The sequence below is a fragment of the Poecilia formosa genome, unplaced genomic scaffold (assembly GCF_000485575.1).
Source record: "Poecilia formosa unplaced genomic scaffold, Poecilia_formosa-5.1.2 Scaffold89, whole genome shotgun sequence".
Taxonomy (NCBI): Eukaryota; Metazoa; Chordata; class Actinopteri; order Cyprinodontiformes; family Poeciliidae; genus Poecilia; species Poecilia formosa.
In genome coordinates this window covers 993,473-1,019,041 of record NW_006800028.1, presented here as the reverse complement: position 1 = coordinate 1,019,041, position 25,569 = coordinate 993,473, and the positions used below count along the sequence as shown (strand labels likewise).

At 40.3% G+C, this 25,569-nt stretch overlaps 1 protein-coding gene across 2 annotated transcripts; it reads right to left on the bottom strand.

Annotated features, from left to right (window-relative positions):
* Positions 1–1,062: 1,062 nt before the first annotated feature.
* On the bottom strand, positions 1,063–25,092 carry atxn2 (ataxin 2). Of its 2 annotated transcripts, none has more exons than XM_016674083.1 (26): positions 24,615–25,092; positions 20,757–20,787; positions 20,528–20,587; positions 20,088–20,159; positions 18,614–18,764; positions 18,050–18,064; positions 15,564–15,688; positions 15,326–15,417; positions 14,420–14,608; positions 13,909–14,081; positions 12,350–12,598; positions 10,765–10,950; positions 10,469–10,648; positions 9,781–9,888; positions 9,608–9,678; positions 9,180–9,520; positions 8,670–8,733; positions 8,438–8,575; positions 7,542–7,559; positions 6,917–6,989; positions 5,667–5,860; positions 5,449–5,575; positions 3,747–3,938; positions 3,472–3,683; positions 2,627–2,801; positions 1,063–1,177 (listed from the first exon to the last, which is right to left on the bottom strand). In XM_016674083.1, the coding sequence occupies exons 1-26, from the start codon at positions 24,722–24,724 to the stop codon at positions 1,149–1,151; spliced, it is 3,375 nt and encodes a 1,124-aa protein (XP_016529569.1). In that variant the 5' UTR covers positions 24,725–25,092; the 3' UTR covers positions 1,063–1,148. The 2 variants fall into 2 exon arrangements, with proteins under 2 accessions (XP_016529569.1, XP_007557586.1); XM_007557524.2 differs by having other exon boundaries at positions 3,472–3,677.
* Between the last annotated feature and the right edge of the window lie 477 nt (positions 25,093–25,569).

Sequence of the window (25,569 nt, the reverse complement as noted above, 5' to 3'; positions counted from 1 at the left end):
GTTTTTCTCCTGTATTGCAGTTGGTTTTGCTTCCCTTGTAGCATTACACTCAACAGCTCTTTTACCTGGTATCCTATTATGAACGTAAATGAGAGCATGACACATTTCAGCCACTTCAGCTTTGAAAAAGAAGTTCCTGTTTTGCTTGTAGATCATTTTGAATAATGTTTTTATCCATCCTTTTGTGATTATTTAAAAGACAAAGAGAAGAAACTCAATTCCAGTTTCTGCAAATGAAATACCAATACTTATTAGATTAGTTTTAGAAATGTAGGATTAAAATATATTATTCTATATGTGATGAATAATATATGTTAAAATTGATTGTAATTACTTTGAGATGCACCTTTAAACTGAGGTTTATTTTTCTTTTCCTTTATAAACTTTGTTCAGAAACATAAAAACAAGACGACCATCCAAATAAAGAGTAAACCACAGAGACACGCCATCCAGTTTTTAAAACTTTTTTATTGTTTTTAAGTTTTTTTGCTCATTTTTTAAATTATTTATATTATCTACAAAGTAAAAGTTTTAACTTAAAAGTTACATAAGGGTCAGGTGAGAAGTGGGATCTGATCACCTCAGCCGTTATTGTTTTATAAATAACATTTCTCCTGTCCTCTTGGCTGCTTTATTATTATTATTTATTTTTAATTCCCCTCACTGGACGTTTCTGGTCATTTTTCCGGTTTTTAGTTTGGTTAGAAACTTGTCTTGTAGTCTGGAAACAAACGCAGCACTTAGCAGCAATAAACAGTAATATTAATACTGTCTAGAGGTTGGAAGATTTCTTTTCCATAACAAGGTGCAGACAGAATACCAGTTCCAGTTCCTAGCAACGCTCTAACTCCTTCAGCCGACCCCTCATACTACGCAGGATCAGGGTCCAAACAGGAGACGTCTTGTCCGTTAAACCTCTCGTTAAAACACTGCATCAACCTGTTAACATTCACTTATTGCCTAGTCTGACTGGGAGGGGAGGAGGGAGGGAGGGGAGAGAAACGCTGATGTGAAGCATGTCGGGTGGAGGAAGAGGAGAGAGGGAGAAAAAGAGGGAGGGAGGGAGGTCTCTCGTTCTGCCTTGTTATGGAGGTTCTGGTTGAGAAGCGTGAAGCAGAGCGGTCCCTCGGCTCGCCGGCGCCCTCTATCTACAGCTGCTGCTGATGATGAGGCTGCACTGCAGGGACGACACACAAAGATGGAGTCAGGGATGGAGACATGGACAGAAACAATGACCCGATTCGGCCTGGTAGAACAATCCTCCACCTTTCAGAACCACGCTCATCTCATAACGGAGACTGGAAAAAGTATTTACACCCATGGGAATGTTTACAGTTAGTGATGAACCAACATAAGTAGAGAATACAGTCAAGCTGGATGAAAGAATCTGATCATCTTGAACAACCCATATGGTCTGAACTTTGACTAGGCCATTCCAACACATGAAAACTATGGAGCAACAGTGTTCAGTGAGGCCTTTTGAGATTTGTTGTAGGTTTGTTGTAAATAATTGTTAGTAATCGAGTAATCAATCACTTTGACGATTGAGTGAGTAAACGTATGAAAAAAAAATGTCCTGTCCCATAGGAGCTACTTAAGATGGTAAATATGTAAAAAAGAAAATGTTAGAGAAAAAAAAATAACTTTGTTTTTTACAATCAACAATTTTAGTCTCAAGTTTGAAGTATTGAAAAAAAATTGGGGTGTACAAACATAAGAAATGAAACATTTCACATTTTCAAGACAAGTACATTCTTGACTAAATAGCATTATTATGTAAAACATGACTTTAATGACAGACAATGTCTTGTTCTTACTATATGTACATTACTGCATATATTTCTGTATTAGTGGGATGTATATATTTTTTTATCTACTTTGCATGGCTGAAAATAAAGCAAAAACTAACTAATTACTAATCAATTACTCTTCACTTTTATTCTTAAGTTTTGAAGTATAAAAAAGCATTTATTGAAATAGATATTTCTAATCTATTTTAAGTATCACAGTAAAAAGAAAAAAATGTAAAGAACATGTTTGTTTCCCTTCACAATCAAGCTTACCTATTGGTCTATCATCCAGAATTCTAATAAATCTGAACACTTCAAGCCACAGAAGCTAAAAAGCAATTGTAGGATTTTACTATGCAACACAAAGCTGCACCACATGATTTATAACGGCTGTGGAAATTCATTAAAGCAGATCAGGTTGCTTTACTGGCCCGTCTCTCTTTCCACTAGAGCGTCTCGTATTATCTGAACTCTCTAAGGAGGCCAAGAAATGTTTCTGAAACAAATCTGAAGGAGGAGTCTGGAGAAACTTCAAGAATTTAAAAAACAGGTTTCATTCGTCACCTTGGCAGCTTTATCACAACCACCCAGGTCTTCGTTTTGAGAAGATGCCAAAAAAAAATGACGATGAAAACATCTGACATTAGATAAAATCTGCACAAACCTGAATGTATGGATGCAGTTGGGTTTAAAACTTCTTCACAAATCAGATTGAAGTAAACACACTGACCCAGTGTGAGCATTTAGCATTAATTACCTAAAATAGCAGCAGGAAGGCAGATGCTGCTGACATTATAAAGGAAACATCAATCCTGTTAGCAGGTTGATGAGTTTACCTTGAGCATGTGCCAAGTAGGAGAAATGTGTAGTAGAGGACACCGGGATGGGGTTCAGAGCCGTCTGGGGCATCGGTGGCTGGGGACCCCCTGGACCCTGTGTGGCCATCAGCATCATTGGAGGGTGGGTGGGGGCCGGATGGTGAGATGGCACAATGCCGGACTGCATATGGGCCTGAGGTGAAGAGCGAGAGGGAGAGAGAGGACAATGAGGGGACTGACAGCTGAAGCTTCAGGACGGCAGCGATTAGAGCTGCTGCCTTCTGGAAGCAGAGAGGTGACCACAATCAATAGGAAATATATGATCGGTCGACGAAAAACAATTTAATTACAGCTAACAGAGAGCAGAATGAAGCAACTATTTATAAACCTGGCTGGAGTGAAGTTATGCTGCACAATGTCAACTGGGTTTTTATTACAGCCAGCTCAAAGCCTCAAGGGAACAAACACTCAGCTGAAAGAGAGAGCGTAAAATAAACAGAAAAAGAGAGCAAGAAAAGGAGAAGTAAAGAGTGAGGAAGAGAAAGAGAGCAAGAGCAAAAGAAAGAAAAGGACAGAGAAAAATGGTGAGAAAGAGTGAGAAAGAGAAATAAAAAATAGCAAAAGAAAGAGAAAAAGAGAGACAGAAAAGGAAGAAAGATGGGAGACAGAAAAGGAGAAGAGGAAAAACGACAGGAAAAGTGAAGTGACAGCTAAAGGAGGCAACCAGCTGATGCATGAGGGAGGAACACTTGTTCGTTTGTCAGAGAAACATAAAAAAACATCATCCAATAAGGTTTCCTGCAGAATCAGCACTAAATCCAGCAGAAGCTTGAAAAGCTCCCGGTTCTGACCCGGCGACCCACCTGCTGCACGTGGGCCATGTGGTTGGGGTTGTAGCCATGCTGCACCTGCTGAGGGTGGATGTAGACGGTCTGCTGGGCGGAGGGGAACGACGCCTGGGGGGACTGAGGGTTGGGCGTCATGGAGGGGGGCGTCGGGGCCAAGGCCGAGTAGATCTGCTGCTGGGGCGGCACGTTGGACAGATGCAGGGCCTGCGCTGCTGCCGCTGCTGCGAAACACATCAGCGGTGTGAACACAGTGTAAACCGACTCAGCTGCTCATTAGGAGAGATCATCACCTGCTGCCGCCTGCTGGTGCTGAGGATGCTGGACCGGGCTGGCTGCAGGGTGGCTCGGCGGGCCCCCGTGCTGTGGAGGGCCGCCCTGCTGGGCTTGGCCTGTAGGGGTGGCAGAGGGCTGCGGGTGCTGCGGGTGAGGGTGCAGGGTGGCACTGGGGTGAGGGTACTGCTGAGGCATCGGCCCTGCAGACACTGAGGCAGCAAGAGACCAGAATCAACACTTCCTGCTGCCTCTCAGTGCAACAAAACATTAATTGTTTTATTTGTATTATTTCCTATATTTAACCAGGTAAAACCCCATTGAGATCTAAGATTTCAGTTCCAAGAGGGACATGGGCAGAAATCTGCAACACACAACGACCTGGTTGCGCAAAAGTAAAACAAATTAAAACGTATGCAGAAGTTTAAGACAAATTATAAAACAATTTGAAAGCAATGACCGGCCAAACACCAGGAATGGTATTAAGACAAGTCACGGTTTCAAAACCACTGAAGTTTTCCGTCATACCAGTCTTGCAGAATAACAGTTTTTAATGTCTGGTCAGAGATAAAGTGCAGGTCAAATTCCAACATTGACATGCAGCTGCAGCATCTCGACTTCTGCAAACCTACTAGCTCTGCAAATTCAAGCAAGTCCACAAACCTGCCCTCTATCTGGGAATACGTCAGCTGCCATAAGAATACAGAAGACAACATAGAGGAAGAATGTTACCCGACATGCAAATCGTTCTTATGGACGGCGGCAGCCAGAGGAGACGACACGTCACTATTTACTAAATTTGAGGTGAAGTTTATGCCGTAATGAAATTAAAATGTTGCCGTTAGTATCTAGAATTAGAGAAACAAATATCAGCATGAGGCTAGTCACAATTTGTCCGCCTGAGTGTTTTGGATTTGGATTGTGTATTTGATTAATTTCAAGTGAAAGATGGAAATACAGAGTGTCTCCACCTGCATCTGTGAGGAGTTCTTCAGCTGAACATGCTTTTCATATAAACTTGTTCGTACTTGTGATTCCTGTCGTTTTTCTGCATGCAAACAATTTATATACATTTAGTCTTCTTTGTGTCAACACTGACTCAGAATCTAAAACCCAATAAAAACTCCCAACGTAATATATTAGGTCAATAAAAAGAGGACTGTCGTCGCAGAGAACAACCTGATTAAACTCTGTTGTCCTATTAGTGCAGCTTTATCAGTATAGCTTGTTTGTGCTATGCAAGTATAAACCTGAATGCTAGAGGAATTAAATTTCAGCATCATCCAAAAACAACTTCCAAGAACAATTAAAGTTGACACACTATAGAGATTATGGAGAGGTTAAGGTTAAATTCAGGTTAATCCTAATTGTTCGATTAGAGCAGCCTGGCAGAAACTCATGTCGATTCAAATTCTTCAAGGAGTTATTGTAGATAATAATGGCTGTTGGCAGGAAAGATTTCCTGTAGCAGTCTGTGTTATACTGAATTTGAGGAAGCTTCTGACTGAAGACACCTGTAATTTAGGTCATGTCGAAGGTTGAAGATCATCCCAAAAGTATCACCAGTGCATATACATCAAAGCATGATAACGAAAATGCAAAACTACATATTTTAGAGTTGTAATCATAACACTGTGACATTTCTACCTAAGGTAATCATTTTGTTCCTACCTATGCCTACTTACCAGTGACCTCATATCAAGACTGACAGCTGCTACTCACCATACATGGTGTGTGTCTGCTCCGGGTACTGCGTAGTAGAAGAAGAGACGAGGCTGGGCTGGCCGTGCGTAGGAGGGCCCATCATCCTGGCGCTGCTCTGCATGACTGGACTGAACACGTGCTGTGCCTGGAGGGTGAGTGTTAGCGGTGATGAATGGCGGCCGACACCCTGAAAAGCCCCTCCTCTAAAAGCTGCTGCTCAGTGTGCGAGTCTGCACCTGTGACTGGTAGTGCGTCATCTGCTGAACGAGCGGCTGGCTGGTGAACTGCTGCGGGCTGCAGGTGAAGTACTGCGCCGAGTACACGGGGTTCGGTGCTACGATCGGCGGTCCCGCTGCGGTCGCTGGGTGCATCATGGTGGGCGTGCCGGGCGGGTGGTGCTGGTCAGACCTCTGCTGGGGCATGTTGGGTACTAACGATTCATGGAGTTAGATTATATGGAGAGAAAGATTATTGACCTATAAACCAAGTCAAGTTAAACAAAAAAATAAATAAATAAATAAATGTTTTTATTGATCATAGCTTAGTAGAGTCACAGTGTCATCAGCATGTGGGGACCAGTCTTGTTTAGTTCGTTTTAATAAAACTCTATTTCATTCATGCAATCAAACTGACACACGGACCAAAGCAGTGAATTCTGGTCAGCCTAAAAGCCTTCAATCTCAGTTCGGTTGAAGTGAACTCTGGTGCGGTTCGAATGAATATGTGTATGCCAAGCAGACTGAAGTCCACTACAAAGGCAGGAAGTGGACTTCGGCGCAGGGCATTCTGGGTAAATACAGCCAAAACAAACATGCAAGTCTACGGCTAGAGGGAGAAATGGCTTGTGGTCTTTTGACAAAGACAAAAGAGAAATCCTACAACAACTAAAATCTGACACCACTCCATTTTAGTTTACATTTTGTGAAGAAGGAAGTTGCACTCGTCTTCTTTTTGTGTCGTTTCCCTCATTAGTTTTGGTGCAGCGCCACCACAGGTGAAGGAATTGAACAGATTTTTCAATTAGTTTGGCACTGCAGTGTGAAAGCAAACCGCACCAGATGAAAATGTAACAAATGTTGAAATTCTGATCCCCAAGTCCATCGGACTATCAGGTGTGAAGACATCCTAATTTCCTATTGCAGGATGTTACTGTTAATGCTTTAAAAATGATGAGGAAACATTTTAGAAATACCCAAGAAACTATAACCTCAATTAATTAAGGTTAACTAAGGTCCGGCATAAACAAAAAAATATACTAATAACTGAAATAAAAATGTCAGAAGTTGCTCAACTGTTTCCATGTATTAGGAATAAAATCTGTTATTTAAAAAGTGGAAAATGCTCATTTCACAATGTTTAGATAATGCTGGCTGGAGACACAAATTAATGGAACAAAGACTGATACTTGCATTATACAACGAATTTGTAAGAGCAGGAAGTGGTTAAAAAATAAGGGAACAGCAAAGAAAGCAGGGATTATTCTCACCTTTACCTGGTCTGTAAGGTTTCGACTGGCTCACTGCCATGTGAGGCATTTGGACCTGATACACAGCTGGAGACTGGAAGGAGGGAGGCGATTGGAGAAGAAAAAAAAGTTTACACTTAATGTTTTCAAGCAAATGTAAAATAGAAAGTTAATCTGAATAAATATATATATTTTTTAATTAAAATGTAAAGGTTTTGTAAAAACCTGTTTTCCTGCTTGGAAATATCCCCTCAACATTTAAAAATGCATCTCTCTAACCTTGGGTCACATGCATTTTCTATTATAAAACTGTGTCACAGTTATGCTAGCCTATTCGCTATTATTTCTAAACAATATACAACATGCATTCCTGTCGTAAGGTGCAGTGCCGCAAAAAAAGAAGCTTGAGAACCTTCTTGTTTTGGGTTTGTTGTTAAGAGAATAAACCAACAGAAACAGGATGATGTTAAAGGTCCATCTGTGATGGCGGCTCAAAGGAATTGCAATAAGAAGTTGGCAAACCAACATCTGATGGCATTAATTCAACAAGCAAGCAAAATTATCCAAGTACAGATTGGGCTTAAATAAAATGAACAAAAACAAGTGTTGAAAAAAAAAAGTAGAAATCTTAGAAAAATTCACAAACCTTCCATATTATGCTTTTCTAATGGAGCGAGAGAGAGGAGGAGGAGGAAGAGGAGGGGGAGAGAAGGGAAAAAGAACCACTCTTTAGTTGTTATTGTTTGCACTCGTCTGATGTTGGATCACCAAGTTTTTCTTAAAGCAACACAGGATAGATGGCATTACATATAACACTGAAAAGTGTTTTAAGAACCCCAACACTCATGTTACTCTACCTGTACAAATAAATTACAAAATTGCAACATTTTTTTGTTTTTACACGTTTCTGACCTTTTTTGTACCTGAAGTTAACATCAAAACTTATCTGTGTGTCAGCGATGATTCACAGGAGCACAAACTTCAAAGGGGAGTTGTTTTTTTTTGTTAAATCTGTAAATCCTCTTATTAATCTGTGATTTATTTCTACAATTTGCCCCTCTGGTCAGCTTGTACTTACATACTCCCACTTTACTCCTCCCAGCTTCAGAACAATCAACTAAAACGGTGGTAAACTAACACATTTTCCATTGAAATTAAGATTCAAGACAAGCTACAATTAAAAATGCTAAAATCTCACATATGATTAAATTCTTTTCCACAAAATCAATTTAAATTTTTTGCACCACACTGCATTATCATTTACTGTGGTTCTGATCTCCATTTGAATCAGTTCCGATAAAACATGACAGATTTTGAAAAATGATCTTCTGCTGGTAGGTATTATTTACTGAAGTCATATAACCTCATTTTATTACAGCAGGATGTGAGTAAAACAAAGGAAATAACTGAGTTGTTGGTTGTCAGAGTAGGTATGGCTAAAGAGCGAAATGACCTGCGCCTATTGATAACTCTTAAGGTAGCTTTTATTTATAGTTAACGAAAGCAGATCGAACAGTTCTAGCATGCAGGTGTGCATCTCACCTGAACGCCGGGGCTGACTGGCGTCAGCGGATACATCTGAGGGAAGCAGCCGTAGACGGTCGGCGGCTGCTGAACCACGATGGAGGGGCTGGGCTGACCCTGAGGCCGAGGAGGCGTCGGGGTGTTGGCTGGCTTAGGCTGAAGAAAAAGATGGAACAGAAGAATTAAATCAGTTTGTGATGCTTTTTTTCTGGACTCACTGGGTGACTTTGCTACATCCAGACATACTGACCTGTGTATTAAACCTGGGTTTGAATTCGTTAGCATTTGGGTTCAGGGTGGATTTTCTTACTTGACTGCAGAAAAACAAAAAGTTAAAGGATCAGTCAGGTCAAAAATGTTTGTTTTCTTCTGCATAGCAGAAATACATCAAACTTAATGGAGACATCTTGTCTGCTGACCAGTTTCCACTTTGATTGACAGCAGTAGGGTGGTCAGAGTGGTTAGAAATGATAAAAAATGAAACTATGAATTAAACTGATCAATATTTGGATAGCAAAAGGTGCTTTTAAAAAGAATTTGAACGAGGTGAAGCTAAAACGACATCACTTCAGGAGTCCTGTGTAAAAGATATTTACAGACCTAGAAGGTTTTTCATCTTAAGTGCAAAATGTTAGTATTTTTGTACATTTCTGATTTGAATGCCCTTTTTTGAGTCTGTAACAATTAATCGATTACTTGACGATTGTTTCAATAATCGCTTCATCACAACTAATTCGATTAATCGATCCGGTCCACTCACTCTTGTACCGCGTCCTTCTTCTCCTCCTTCTCTTCATGTTTGGGTCCACTCAGCGTGGACATGGCAGTCGTCTGAACTCCTTGTGATGTCACATCCTGCCCTCCTCTCTTCTGCTCTAAGGAAGATGGAGACGGCGCTGCAGGGCTGCCGGGTTTACTGGCGGACGATGCAGGCGTGGCTCCGGAGCCGCCAGCAGCCAGCCCTGCAGCGCCGTCCTCGGCGCCGTCTCGGCCCGCTGCGGCGGCCTTGTCAAGGGAAAGATCTTTAGGCTTGTCTGATGAGTCTCTGACTGGCTTGGTCATCTGGTCAAAGGCGGGGTCTGGACTGGAACTGGACTGCAACTGAAACGGGTGCAACAGGTTTTCATTATGCAATCTGGTTAAGCGACTTTAAACCAGGTTTCTGTTGAGTTTAACAAGGATACTTACTCTAAAATCTACACTAAATTTCTTTAAATTATCTATTTGTTTTCTGTGGTCGGGGGCCATAGAAGGAGGTCCTGGAGAGAAATGGAGTCAGGTTATGTCAATAAATCAGAAAATAAATTTCTTTCAATATATAAAACCATCTATGAAACACATGCCTAATAACAATGAAGTACCTTTACAGACTGGTCTTGAGATGCTAGGGGAGTTATCCAAAGACTTAATGTTCTCATTATTTGCTGAGGGAGATGACTGTCTCGTCTCCTGGACACGACAATCTTTACCTATAAAGATTAAAAAACACAGGAGAGAAAGTTTGTCCAAATATTGATACTTGTCGAATTTTTCACACACTAAAAAAATAATAATCTGAAAAGTGTGGTGTGCATCTGTTATCAACCCCCTTTACTCCAACAGCCTGAGCCAGATTTTAAAACGGGCCTACAGGAGCAGTGACCCAAAGTTAGGACGGGCCCTTTATTTTGGTTTTTTGCCAAATGCATGTTTTACAAAAACTGCACCTCATTTTAAACTCGTAGGCTCATTTCAGCTGTGGTGCTTTAATATTGTTGGATTTGCATTAATTTAAAACAATATGTTTTTTTCTCCAACATACATTTTAAACTAACCAATTCAGACCCATCTACTAATGTTCTGTAATTTGAATAGTTAAAAATTACGCTCACACCAAACCTGGCTCCAGCCCAAGGGCCCTAATCCTTCTAACTCCGGCCCTGCCAACAAACCCTATATGAACTCATTTTCAAGCAACTGAGAAGTTCGTCAAGGTTGCTGGTTGCTTCCAGCTGTAATTACGCTCTCAACTTTGAATTAAATGTTTCAAACTTTGACATTTAATCTCACCGTCCCCTGATGGAGAGGCAACCATGTTGGGGGCGGGGCTAGCAGCAGTAGGAGAGGAAGCTGACGTCAGCGTCGTAACAGTTTCTATAGGAGCCGTTCCTGTCTGGGATGAGGAGAGTGAGGAAGAGCCGGGGGAGGCGCGGCCCACATTGTTCTGTCGTGGGGATCGAGGCCTGTGAACTGAGGACAGAAAAAAAAAAAAAATATATAAAATTACTCCAAGCATAAGGATAAACTTAACAGCCTTAGAATCAGAATATCCAAACAACCTCTACAAGTAAAGAAAAACACTCTACCTCCACTGACCACTGAAGACCAGGTACCTCCAGAGGAGTTGCTCCTGGCTGGAGGCGTTGCCGAAACATCTCCAGGTGGATTGTGGGAACCCAAGTCCACTGCGGTGGAGACCGAGCTGATCCGTGACGGCGGCACTCTGTGAGCACGAGGCGTTCGCTGGGATTTAGGAGACATCCTCGGAGGACCTGCGGACGAAGGTCCCGTAAATCGTCAAACACACGGTAAATACAAACTCATCTGTGTCAATGTGAACCCAGATGTAAATATCACATCAAACAACAAGGACATGCGTGTTAGTGAAGAACAAAGTTTCATGTGACAAAAACACCAAATCAAGCCTTCAAAGCCCAAATAAGTGAAGTGGGAGATGAGAAAATAAATCAGTGGAAAGGAGCAGAGGTAGGAAGACAGAAGAGCTTTATTTAATTCAGTGGAAACCAAACAAATCCATGGATAAGAAGATGTGAACAAAGCTGTGCAGTTAACTGCACCACGATATAATAAAATATCATTTCCTTAGCTGTTTAACTGTTCATCCTCAGGATCAATATTTCATATGTTCAGGGAGAAGATGAACAACGATTGCATAAAAGTATGCAGTGCCTAGCAAATGTATTCAGACCCTGAAACATTTTCCGATTGTTTCAGGCGTATGAAACGATATGAAGCTGTATTTGTAGCAGCAGATGCTTCTAGAAAGTATCGACTCAGATGAGGCTGAATACAAACGTACGCCACACTTTTCTGATTTTTTTTTTTTTAGGGGGGGAAGGGGGTGATGTATGCATATCAATAAAATACAATTAAGTTTGTGATTGTAACACAACCAGTTCAGTGGGTATGAATACTTTAGAGCAGCACCGTTCTTTCAGAGCAGGTGTTTTTCAGTATCATAAGTTGTTTGTGTTTTTTCCAGAGTTACCAAGCAAATTCAAGAGTTTCGTCTTGCCAAGTGAACCAGACACAAACTCAACACTGAATCACAGAAGGAAGAAAAACTAGAGGGATGAGGACTTGAAACGCGCCACAGTGAGAGATCAGACTGCTAAAGTGACAGAGGACTTGCTTGGTTTTGGACAGATACTAAGGAGCCATATTTAAGCTTATAACTTTGAAACAGATGTACTCAGTTTACTGTGAAAACTTGGTGCCTCACTCACATGTTCTCTTTATGTGGTTAAAACAACAGAGACGCGGAAAAAACAGCACACACACACAGACCTTGATGCACCCACATGCCGAGGTGAAATTGCCTCACACACTGATAAGGAGTCACAACCAAATTCTTGCCATTAAAATGGGCATTTAAGGTCAGACCCCAAATCAGAAGAAGCAATTTCCAGATGTTTCTGTTCCACAAAACACATGGGCAAATTTATCCATGGAAGATTTTTTTTTTGTTTTTTTTTGTTTCTGTTCCACAAAACACATGGGCAAATTTATCCATGGAAGGATTTTTTTTTTTTAAGCTTTAGGAAACGTTGTTTTACAACTTTTACAATTCAAATCCAATTCAACGCCAAGGTCGGCCCCTCATTCTCCATCTCATGCCTTTGCCCAGGTGGGCTCAACCTATGTGGATACCTTCTGAGGACATGCGTTTGGGCAGAGTGGAGGCTGGTGACGTGGGGCCATGTTGAGAAAAGGAGGATGAAGAGGAGGGATAGGAGGGGTGAGATGAATGAGAGGGAGGTCTGGAAGGCCGAGAGGGGGGCCTGGAGGGTGGCCTGGTGGGCGTGGTTGCCCGGGGAGGCAAGTAGGAGGGGCCAGACTGGTAACGAGAGGGGGGACGAGAGGAGGGAGACGGACAGGGTGAGGGCCAATGGGATGAACCTAAAAAAAGGCAAGGACAAATGATCAAGGATAACAAAGAGTAGGAGAAAACACAAATGTGCAGCAGCAAACAGGGAGGAGAGGAAGTTAATAAACATAGCAGCAAAACAGGAAGTTTGATTTAAACAGGAGCAAATAATAAAAAGCAGAAAGTAATTTTTAACTGAGGGAACAAATAAAATATTCCAGACATTGAGTTCACAAGATGAGAGGGGAAATTTCCACTCTTTCTACACGAACAAAAACATGCAAAAAATTTAATCTGAAAAAACTAGATTAAATCCTGGTCAGGTCAATGTGACATTTCATCATGTGCTGGTAAAAGAGGAGTCAGTTACTGGCTTAAAGTCCTGGCAGCATTTTAAGAAGCACTCAGAGTTTTTCCTCTAATTTTTTCCTCGACTCATAAGAGGGCAAAACTACTCATCAGATAATCACACTTACAACTGCAAACCATCATAAGAGTTCGTCATCATAGCAACTTTCAATGTTATAAAAGGTTAATTTTTATAATTAAAGTGTAAAGCATTTAATCTTTACATGCTAATCATACAGAATACCACACTGCGTTTAGATGAGAGTAACTAAGATCCCAAATATCCCATCATGTGTTGGAGCATCAAGAAGACAATGTGGGCTAATCACAGTGGAATAAATTCGTTGTGAATTATTAATGTGCAGGCGGAGCTCAGAAGTGGCTCCTTACTGCGGGTTTATGATGGAAATGTTTTGTGAAAAAGGCTAATCACCCCAGAAAACAACCCTGGTTCCTGGAAAGTTTCCTTCAGTGGAAACTCGCAAAAACACCGTTTATATTTTTTGCTATATATATGATTTAAATGGGACACCAGCCTACTTGCTTTTGAGTATTTGTAGATTTCTCTGTGGAACGCAACTCCAAATTATTTGCTGAAAACTCAGCTATCCTGTCTTTTTTTTGAAGAGCATATCTAATATATATATATATATATATATATATATATATATATATATATATATATATAAAAACTGCAGCTAGGGAACTTAAAGTACACATTGCTACTTGACACGCTATTGGCTGGCGTTTGCGAAGCAGCCAATCTAGGAGGGAAATTCATTTTACTTGCTGCTGATTGGCTGTACTCCCAAAAGTGGAGTACTGGTGGTCCACATTATAATGTTTACTATTCATTTGAACTCATTTCTGATGTAATAAGTTCAGTTTAAAGTTGTAATCCTGCTACGTCAGAATTAAGTTGGATCGAGGTTGCTTGATGACTTAAAAGTACTCTGCGAACTCTGAGTAATCTGTCACTGATTGGTTAACGTACCTCCGTTCACCACCCTCTGGTCCGGGCCGGTGTTGGGACTGTAGTCATGAGGTCCTGGTCGAGAAGCCGAGGCTCCTGCTGAGGTCTGACCCAGTCGAGGTGAATTCTGGCGTCCTGCACCCCATGACATCGCTTCCCTGTTCCTCTGACCCGGAGGAATGTACTTGTTCTCTCTAAATAGATACACAAACACAAAATGAGGATCAGTTCAACACTATAATAATCTTGGAATTTTCTGTCTCCTAAAAGTCAAGTTTGTTTGTGTGACACATTTCAGCAGCTAGGCAGTTCATACAGTAATCAGTTATGGAACAGCAACAAACATTATATTTTGTGAAGCTCCATCATTAAAATACACATCAAATATATTGATGAATATTTGTGGGAGTCGGTGAACAACACAGAATGGTCATCTGAGTTTTGTGCAAACTCATAGCTGCTAACTGCAATTAACAGAAGACAGCAAAAGTATCCAGGCTTTAAGTCCTTGATTTGTGTAACTTCATTTCACCTGCTGAGTGTGGGAGCCTCCCTCTCCCCTCGCACCACAGCCGTGTATTTCTCCTCTTCTGAGCGCTCGTCGTTTTCGAGGGCCACCCGAGCTTTATATGTGGAGCTGGCCTCTATCTCCTCTGCCAGCTGGGCGGCACGAGCCTCCCTCTTCAGAAACTCCTCCGAGTCGTCTCGCTCCAAGGGGACCCTGCAGAACGACGTCCAGAAGGACAAAGACTCATTGAACAAGGCGAGGCTTTAAGTTTTTGTTTTTTGTCTAATCACAAAAATGATAAACTGAGCACGAGTCTCTTTAGGGTTGATGCTTAAAAATAAACATATGACCAGCAGATCTATTACGCAAAGATTGGTTTAAACAAGCGGTATTATGCATTTTCCAGGCACATAGTGCCATTTTCAGTTGTTATGAAAATGCTGTACATATCAAACAAAATATAAAAGAAATTTAGCTTCTCAATTTGACGCCAGTCTCTTTAAGAAGCTCTTATTCTTTCTGAAACACCGCCTATAGCACATCAACACAACAATGTTCATCCATGATGCCGTTTTACAACTGAGAAGTAGTTTGTATGACAAACTTAGCAAACACGCAGTTCCACAAAGTGTTTGCCAATTGCTGACAGTCTGGAGGAGCTGAGTGGAGGAGGCGCGGGGAAGGAGTGCTTTGTGAGGCAGAAGCTCAGCTCGAGCTTTGTAGAAATAGGCAGCGCTTTGTGAGCGCAAGCGTTTAACCACCACAAAATGGCTGCCAAAATGACTAAAGCAATACTTCATGAATGTTTTTGATGAGGAAATTACATTTTAACAAAGCTCAAAAAAGTCAATTTTATATAAACATTGCAAATGCTAAGATGTTTTAATATAAATAACAGACGGTAAAAAAGAAAAACAGAATGCTGCTTACGTATATGTGGACAGGCTGCTGTCATACGTAGACAGCACTCCATACTTCTCCTCGTTGTACTTGAACATGTCGTTTGGGTCCCATCCGTTTGACTGCAAAGACAAAGTCGGAAAGCGAGGCAAATTTGTCATCTGAGCTTTTTAACAAAGGACAATCGTGTACACTCCTGTGTGAACGCTACCCCATTTATGACAAGCTGACATCAACATGTCTGATGCGTTTGCGTGATTGATCTCACCACATCTGTGTCCAGGGACTCGAGGCTGTCAGAGTTGTGAGTGTCTCCTCCGTCCCACGGCTCCAGATCTTTCTCCTTATGCTCACCATTAATTCGACCGCTCACTGCTGCATCTGTGAAGTTGTCTACATCACAAAAAGATCATATAATAACGCATGTGGAATATCTCACACACAAACACACACACACACACACACACACACAAATGGCTCTGAAATACAAGTTGGATTTGCAGTTCATCTCAGTGCGATTAGGTCATAATGTTGACCCACTAAATTAGTCTACTACAGAAAATCGATAGCTCTGGTAAATAACATGAGTGGTTTATCTAGTCTTCCTTACTCTTCTCAGCAGCCCTACAGAGTGCAAAGTTCATGATAGTGTGCAATCACATGGCTGCAGTCATGTTGTATAAGCAGGAAAGCGCTCATGCCTTCAGCGCCTCAGTCATAATCCCTCACAGCAACAACACAAATGGGGGCATAGAGGTCAAAATAAATTAGCCAAAAAAATGTGAATATCGTCAAAATGTTTATTACAGTAATTAAATTCAAAAAGTGAAACTGACAGGGAATAACTGTGTTTGTCAAAGAGAGATGAGAACCTAAAAGCTAGCTGAGCTTCACAAACCACATGCCGATGGCCTCCATGACATGCAACACTGATGCATTCACTCATGCAAAAGGAGCCTCGACCAAGTGTTGAGTTCACATACAGTGCAGTACATGCAGATTTCCTTATTAAAAACAATTACTAGTTATATTCTACATTTAAAACATGAGATAGATCTCTGTGTGTAACAAATCTACATAAAATACCGCTTTAACTTTTTGAACTGAAATACTGAAACTAAATACATGTCAATGATATTCTAATTTATTCATAATCACACATATCCTTTTAAAAGAAGCTGAGCAAAGTCTTGAGTTGACTCTGCAAAAATGCAGCACAGCCAACCCAACAGTGCGTCTTATCTCGCCGTGTAGGCCATTATTGTAGCAAAACATTAGCTTATTAAATACATAAATGAAAATTCAATTAACTCAGCACATCAGCACTGCTTGACCTTATTATTACAGCCCAGTAACATTCAAGACAAGCATCCTCAAAGACAAAATATGTTTGAAACAAAAACTAGTCTTATGTTAGCCCAAGTCTGGCCCTATATTATTATTCTCCAATCAGAGACAAAAGCATATTGATCACATGAACTCCCATAAATTAAGCTTTGATCTCCCAACTCAACTCATTATTTAAAAACAATCCAAAAACTTCTGATAAATGCAAAATTAGAGGCAAATACTGTACACACAATGAGTTAACAAGCTTGGACTATACTACAGTATCCATTGCTCATATAATTTTATTGTGCATCAGATATACAATACCTTGTGAAAGTATTCATGCCTCTTGAACTTTTACGTTTTTTCATGTTAAAGCCACAAACTTAAATTTATTTTATTGGGCGTTTATCCGACAGACCAAAGTAAAGTGGCGAATCATTGTGAAGAGGAATGAAAATGAGGAATGAATTTAAAAGCTGGCTCAAGCCACATCAGAGACACCTCAAACAGGATGAAGAAAGCGCTTCGGGGTGATGGCAGCACAGCATGTCACCCGGAACGTAAGTTATAGTGAAACATGGTAGTGAAAGCATCATGCTGTGGGGATACTTTTCTTCAGCAGCAACAGCAAAGCTGGTCAGAGTTGATGGGAATAAGGATGGAGTGAAACATCCATGGATTAAATCTTAATAAATGCCACTTTCCAGAGATTTCTGATTGTAAAACATTGTGAAAACCATTTTCTTTTTACTTTCCAGCAGTGCGTTACTTTTGTTGGCCTATGACATAAAATCTCAATAAAATTCACTGTGAAAATGTGAAAACAGTCACGAGGTGTGAATACGTTTTTTTAAAGTAATGATCATAATTTGCAAATAGAGAATGTGAGAAGTGTCGAGGAACATGCAGATAATTTAGAGTGGAGTTAATTATATGACCTTCAGGTTGAAGACAAATCACACATTCAGGCAAGGCTGCATTTCTTCAAATAAAAAATAATCAGAAACAAAATAAAGAGCTGAACATTGAATCTGCTGCTTTCAATCCAATCATACTGTGTGTGTTCAACCTGAGCTCTACACTGGTCAGCTTAAAATAAAGTGCTGCAGAAGAGTGACAACTTTAACAATTGTGCGGTAGATGAAAATAACATCCACAACATGCATGTCAAAAGCAAAATGATTTATTTACATTAAATATTTTCACTATTTACAGCACCCTGCACACATTCTCCCTCTCACCAGTAAACCCAAACACAAGCATGTGGCCAATGCCATGCATCAGATTCTTGATCAGCAGAAACTAGTAGTAGCATGAACCCAAACTGTGCAGAACTATGCTCCCATATTCTGATCCAAGTGTGTATATTCATGTAAAAATTAAAAAAAAAAAAAATCTGAGAAAATTAAAGTTCTTTATTACCTGTGTCAGAAGAGACTAGACCATTGGAAAGAAGAGACACACAAATGAGAGAGTCAGAGGATGGACGGACAGACAGAATGAAGAACGAAAATACTAACAGTTTCCTGACCAACATACAAGATCTTCATCAAATGGGTCAAAACTTTAAATCAAAATGTTCTTCTCCTTCTCCTTTTGTTATCCGTTTGTAACTGACAACAGTATTTACCCTAAAACATAATGTTCATTGGCTTTTTATTAAAAACATCAAATGAATTTATTGTTAAACATCAAGAAGCAGACTCGTTCAACCTGAAGTGTCCTTCCTGCACTTCAGCCACCTTCAGAAAAATCAATAGATCAAATCGGTTTGCCACAGCCGGCCAGAAACACAAGATGTAACTCATGACAAAGTCACTTCAGGGCCGTGAAGACGGAAAACAATCAACCTACTGCACATGTGCAATGATGGCCAGTTACATGTTTTATGAGCACTTGGCAAATACAATATCATTAGCTCTCCAGATCGTCTGCTGCTTGATTAATAATGAATGTGAATTCAATCAGCACAAAAGCCTTTGGTACCTTTTCTGGCGAAATTCGGGTCCACATCTTTGAACGTCACCACTACAACATCAGAAGCCTTAAAAATGATGCTTTCTACTATATCTTCTTTCCTGGGGCCTAAACTCGGCTCTGGGCTCTTTCTGTGGGCTGCGTCCAACACCAGGTCACACTGCAGGAGAAAGGCAGGTTAATACGAATCAGAAATAAAGTTAAAGGCAATAGCACCAACCGAAAAGGCAAAAAAAGAGGTGCATTTCTTTATATTAGAATAATACAGAAAGGTATTGATTTCAGTAATTCAATTCAGCATTCAAGCTGCTGATTCATGTCTTTTAATCAACTATTCTCACTTACAGCTAATAAAAAGACATTTTCAGAAATTAAGAATATTACACAACTTGAATAAAATAAAGTCTCAAGACTAAAAAGTTTACCCACGCACTGCACAATACTGCATTAAGCTCTGGGTGCTTTAATCACAACAGTCATCTCCTCTGGATACAACTGAATGCCACAGATGCAGAAAAATGTCCTGATACGTCCATGTGCAGTGGCTCTTCTGAATCTCCCCAAAACTCCTTTCACTTTGCAACCCCTTACCTGCTGTTAATTGTGCACAATATTTCTAAGACATTTTGTCCTTCCACTCAACTTTCCACTTAATCCTCGCACACAGCTATCTTCTACAGTCTCAAAATCAGTCTCACCCCCTGAGGTGGTTTCCATCTTATGTTTAAGAATAGAGAGGAATCCGGTTCCTCATGCTTTCTTTTAAGGAAAAAAATCAGTCTGTGGGGAAGCATTTAATATATATACTCAACTTTGTTGATTTGTTTCACACCACTTGCAAGATTGCACATGTGACTATTTATTTTTACAATATCTCCCACTTATCTCTTTTGGATTTTCAGTACAGAAATACGATAGAGTGGAAATGTTTTGAAATATGCTATCAGGAGCTGTCCAGAAGACAGTCACTAACGCTCTCCACAAGGAGAAAAAGCCACAACAGGTCAAAGAGATAAGTGGGAGATATTGTAAAAAATAAATAGTCACATGTGCAATCTTGCAAGTGCTGTGAAACAAATCAACAAAGTTGAGTATACATATTAAATGCTCCCCCACAGACTGATTTTTTTCCTTAAAAGAAAGCATGAGGAACCGGATTCCTCTCTATTCTTAAACATAAGATGGAAACCACCTCAGGGGGTGAGACTGATTTTGAGCGCTGACAAGATGGTGTCCCTCCCTCCCTAAGTTTGAAACATTTTTCCAGCTACAGAGACGGTGACTAGATTAGTTATTATAAAAAGCAATACAGATGGATATAAATGCAGCGACCTCATTGTTCTAGACCATCTGGAGTTCAATTCCTGAACTATAGAGGTTTGCTGCCCCTTCGTCTCTGCCCATTTCCTATCTAGATACCATCAGATGCCAATAATACCACAGCATCATTAAAAATATGATATTAGACATCAGCTTCCCTTACCTCAGGACCATACGTCTTGAATACTCCTTCATATACAGCTCCATTTTTTACTTTCAGCTCACACTTGGTCCCCTGTGAACAGATGAGCCGGTCAGTGGTCACCATATGAAAGACTTATTCACTTAGAGAGCCGATGTGAGCGTACACTTTGAAATAACAAGTTCAACAAGCCCATCTGCTGGAAGCCAAATGATTGATCTGCCTTCCTTATGGTACAAGCTGTTCTAAGTGTTGTTTACTGCAGTGTAGACATTCTCAACTAACAGCATGTGGTAAAAGAGAAAGAGCAGTTTTGCTGACACTAGTCATTTACAGTAAGAATGAGCCCTATAGATTTTCATTTGTACCTTTGCTGCTTCTGTTCAGGCATCCATTAATAATCAAGACAAGGATTACAAAGATGGCCTTTAAATTTGAGAGAGACAAGAAGTAAAACTCACCACCACTGAAGTCAAGACATGGACCATCCTCATGTTTGCATATACACCATTGAAAAGAACCTGAAGAGCAGAAACATTGTGAGCAGAAATCACCTTGTGGACATCTGGTTCTGACCAAAATGCAGACGCCAGGAGAACAATCAGTGGAAAAACAACATCTGATGGTAAACATATATGAAGCGTAAGTGTTTTAAAGTAAACTTGTGACAGTTATAGAGTCCTAACTTACTGCTGCCGGGGCTTTGCCACTGTGTCTTCCCCTGAAAGACAAAAATATGATGTCAGATTCCCCTCGATTAACAGCAACATTCTTCCAATCAAGAAAACGATTTATTCATCTAAAGCAATCCACTCGGCTTGATCCCATCAGGGCTTTGGAATGCCGACCCAGGCTCTTCAATCACAGCACTGTCCCCGCCTCTCACCTTAAGCTGCGGTCATGAAGATCTTTATCAGAGGTGCACATGGAGGACAAGGCAAATCCAAAACATTTTTTATTTCCAAACAGAGTTCCAATGTTTACTATGGCAAATCATGGCAGTCATTTGCAAGTGCAATGATCCAAATACTTTTATTGCGACGACGACGACGGCAGTTCAATATTTCATGCAGCTCTGTTCACAATAGGCAAGCGCAAAGATATTTTTGGATTTTCCAGTTAATTAAATAAAATGTAAGCAGAAATGGTAAAAGCTGATGGTTTATATCAAAGGTCCTCAATTTCTTTCCCCTCTTTTAGCAAATACCATGTCAAGAAATGAAGATTTTCCCAGTACCAACATCCTGACAATTGTCTGTGTTGTGTCAAACAAAACAACGTTCTCATGCAAAATTTGTTAAAGGATATGGCTTAATTGTGCATTTTATTTTTCCTCAGAAATTTAAGTTTCTAACTTTCAGGTTGGAAACATTAACAGGACAATACCCATGAAGCCACAGGTCCAAGGAAAGTAAGAGGTTTCTAACCAAACCTGATATTAAATTCCAATATGGTTGCCTTGCATGAAAATTAGTGAAAGCTGAAGCAAAAAAATATATCCATTTACCTTTCTGATAATTTGTATCTGCTCAAATCTTTCACAACCTCTTTTAGTGGACATGTTGGAGGCATTGCTGGCCCCATACTGCCATCTTTTAAGAATATCTCCCATCATTTTCATGCAGATCATATCCACTTGTATATTTATTTTGAAGTTCCACAACTGTGTATTTTAATAAAATGCCTTGATTCAATTAAAAGCTGGATAGCTGGCGGTTTTCTTCAATGAAAGGTAACAAAAACTGAAATAATCATCTTTGCACCAGAAAAAAAAAATTTCAGAAAAATCAGATCCTTGGATCTCTTGATTATGTAGCTAAATATTCTGTAAGAAATCTCAGAATAACTTCTGATCCTTCACTTGACAATCATGTCAGCTCTCTGGTTCGATCCTGTTGCTACCATTTGAGAAAAATTGCCGAACTTACTTCTATTACCTCCTGTCCTGTGAAGGAAATCTTAATTCATGCTTTTGAGTCATCTCGTTTGGATTACTGCAATATACTTTACACATGTCTAACTAAAACCTCCTTTTACTGGTTGCAGTTTGCACAAAATGTTCCTGCTAGGCTCCAGAATAAATCATCAAAATGTTGTCATGAGTCTCCTGCTAATCCAACTTCATTAGCTCCAAGTTTATTGTGCATTTAAATTTCCTGATTTTGACTTTGAAAACTCTGCATAGACAGAACCGATCTACATTTCTGAACTGTGACGTCCCCTTACCACCATCAGGGCCCTGAAGTTCTGCAACCAAGACCTAGTGATTGTGTCACATAAAAAACGAAAACTAAAGGAGACAGATTTCTTTTCTGCAACTCCAAAACTCTGGAACTCCCTTCCTCTGCGATCAGCACTCAGTGGTTTCCTTTAAAAGGCCAGCTAAAGATCTAATTTTTTTAAATCTACTTTTATTAAATTTTGTCTTGTGTATTTTTCATCCTCTGTTAGCTGAAGAACATTGTGGTTTTTATCTGGAAAGGTATTGTATAAATAAAGTTTTACATCCTACGTTTTGGCAGCATAGCTAAGCATAAATTGCAGAGAAACAAAGTCGCTACCTTGAACTGATAATATTAATCTTAGTCACTGAGCATATTAATTATCAGATCTCACAGGTTTTCAAACAATTAACTGCAGAATATTTAAGATGGTTTAGATGTTATTCTCACATAAGAATCCAATGCAGAACATAATTTGCCACTATCACATTCATCCATTTTAGTTTTCATTACATTCCTATTCCCACTGCAGTTCTTTTCTTTTGTTTCTGGTTATGCGGAAATCAATGGGGTTAGACACCTTATCATTTGAATTATTGTTACCATTAGGTAAACATGCTGAATTGCTTGTTAGCACAAATAGTTAATCAGCCAAACTAATGACAGCAACCAATTGTCTTTAGGGGTCTCGCTGGACTGCAGACAATGTGCTGGAGTTCAAACAGAACATCGAAATGGGACGAAAGGGAAAATTAATGAATTTCTAAATGCAGTGGCCAGTTGAGCTGGTGTGAGTGTTTCTACTTAGATTTTCACACGCAAACATTGCTCCGGATTACAGAGAGCAGCAAGAAAAAGAGAACATATCCCACAAGTGATAGCTGAATGGAATGGGAAGAGAGGTTTGAGATAATCGAAAAACAACAGTGGCATCGCTGAACAAACAACATGTCAAACCTAAAAGCAGCAACATAAGACCACACCGAATGATTCCCCCGTCAGTCAAGGACAAAAAAACTGGAGCTACGATTCAGACAGGCTAATTAAAACCGTAACGGACTTGAAAAACACTGTCTGATTCATTGAGATGTCAGAGTCCAGATTTACTGCAAACGCCATGAAAATACATTATGATCATTTCTGAGAAACGATTCCATCACCTTGTTGTATCTTTTAATAAAAAAAGGGTTTTTTTTATTTATAAAAACCCTTTACCTAATAAAATGGCATGTGTATGTGGATCAAACTGAATTTTGCTGATGAGAAATATTTTACTTTTTGTTCTAAAATGCACCTTTGGTGGTCACATTTGGTTTGTTGTAAGGAACAAAAAAAACAAAACGAAACAAAAAAACATCACACATACCCCTTGCATCGTAGTAGTAATGGTGGTGATTCGCCACATGATTTTGAGTAAAAGATGGAAATATACTGGTTAGGTATGAATGCATCTCACTCTAGCTCAACCCTGCGTTATAGTGAACCAAGCCTGCGCCATAAATGGGTAGTGGCCCCGCTGACCGGTGAAAACAGACGCCCACCGAAATTAAACGACAAAAACAAAAATATCAAGATCCATGTGTTGTGTGCAAGCTTCGTCACAGGACAACACGTGGGCAGAAAGTCATGCTTCAAGGACACTAATTTCCCACGAAAAGCGACATCAAGGTTGGCAGCCGGTCAGCATAATGACCACCCGCTCCTCCCTGCACAGTACACGCTTTATGTCATTTATGTGTCAATCCCGTTGCAGTGATGTTGCGGTAACGTAGGAGTCAGCCGAATTGGGATAAACGCAGCTGGTTGGGGAAGCTGGCCTCTACTCGGGCAGCCGCTACAACACCGCAAGTGTGCGGAATTACAAACATGGGCTAATTAACTCCAACCAAATCGGCACCAGGCTCATATAGTAAACTGATATTAGCAACTTCGAACACCGTCATTACTAAAGGGAAGAGAAAAAAAAAATGCAAAAATGAAACAACGAATATAAAATCGTGGTTAATATTTTTATTCTTTCGGCTGTTTAATTGAATAATAAATGACAACGGCGCGTGATTTAATAACAAGCAGCGGGTGAAATGTTGCCCTTAAGTTGCAACATTACTGGACCGTGCAGGCAGGCAGGAGAACAGGCCTCACTAGCGAAGCTGCATAACGTCTCACGGCCCGCAGAACACGCGTACTAATTTTGGACCACTTAACGGGAGTGTCATCTCTTCAAACTACCACTTCTAGACGTATTTGTGTCCACAACACGAAATGCCGACCACAACACATCTGTTCACTGCGTTTTTTACTTGGCTAAGTTTAGGAACTCACAGACCTGCCCAGATTCTGTCTTCCCCCGCCGCTTCCTCCAGCACCGGAGGCGGCCGCACCAGCCGCGTTGCCCCCGCCGGGCTTGCCTCGATTTCCACCGGCCTTCATTGACATGGTGATCCCATAAAAGACGGCGTCTTTAAAAGCGATAGGTTGTAGAGCAGAAACTTCTTGACAACGAAGCGGCGTGTGGTTGTGTGACTGCTCGCTAACGTGCTACTAGCAGGCTAGCTGGTTAACAACTGCTAGCCCAATTAGCAGTCTCTACAAATCTTATTAAAACTGAGGGGGGAAAAAACTATTTTAAAAAAACAACACGCTTCAGTGGATCTTTCAAAATAACACGAGCGTCACACCGCTTGTCAATGTGATATAAAATCCTAAGAAAAAAATGGATTATCTCAAATTAGAGTTTCACAGCTAGCTCGGGTCCTTTCCGTTGCTAACAGCGAAAAGACCAAAACAGTCTGAAAGGGGACAAAAACCAGCGGAGGGATATATGGAAGGTGCAACGGCTCATAATATTTAACTCAATATTCATCCACTTTCACGGCATTCCTTTTTTCTATAAAAGCACAAATGATCATATTTAATTTATATTTTCAATATACATGTATAAATACTGGCGTATTTCAAAGATTACACAGACACCTGGGCGCTACTTTCAGGAAGTCCGTTTGTGTTAAATGGCTCAGTAGCTGCATCCACGTGAGCCGGCGAACGCACAAAACACAGATGTACAAACAGTATGTACGAGATGTCAGCGTCTCCTGTTGGTGCATGAGCACTACAGGATAATTATTCTATAAAGAAACTGAAACATTCATTTAGAAAGCACATTTTGAAGCCTGACCAATGAAGAAGTGACTCTAAAGCGCCTATTTAATGACTGCCGTAGACATACAGGCTAATGCATTTTTTACATAACAAATATTCATAAACCAATAACCCCTGAAACT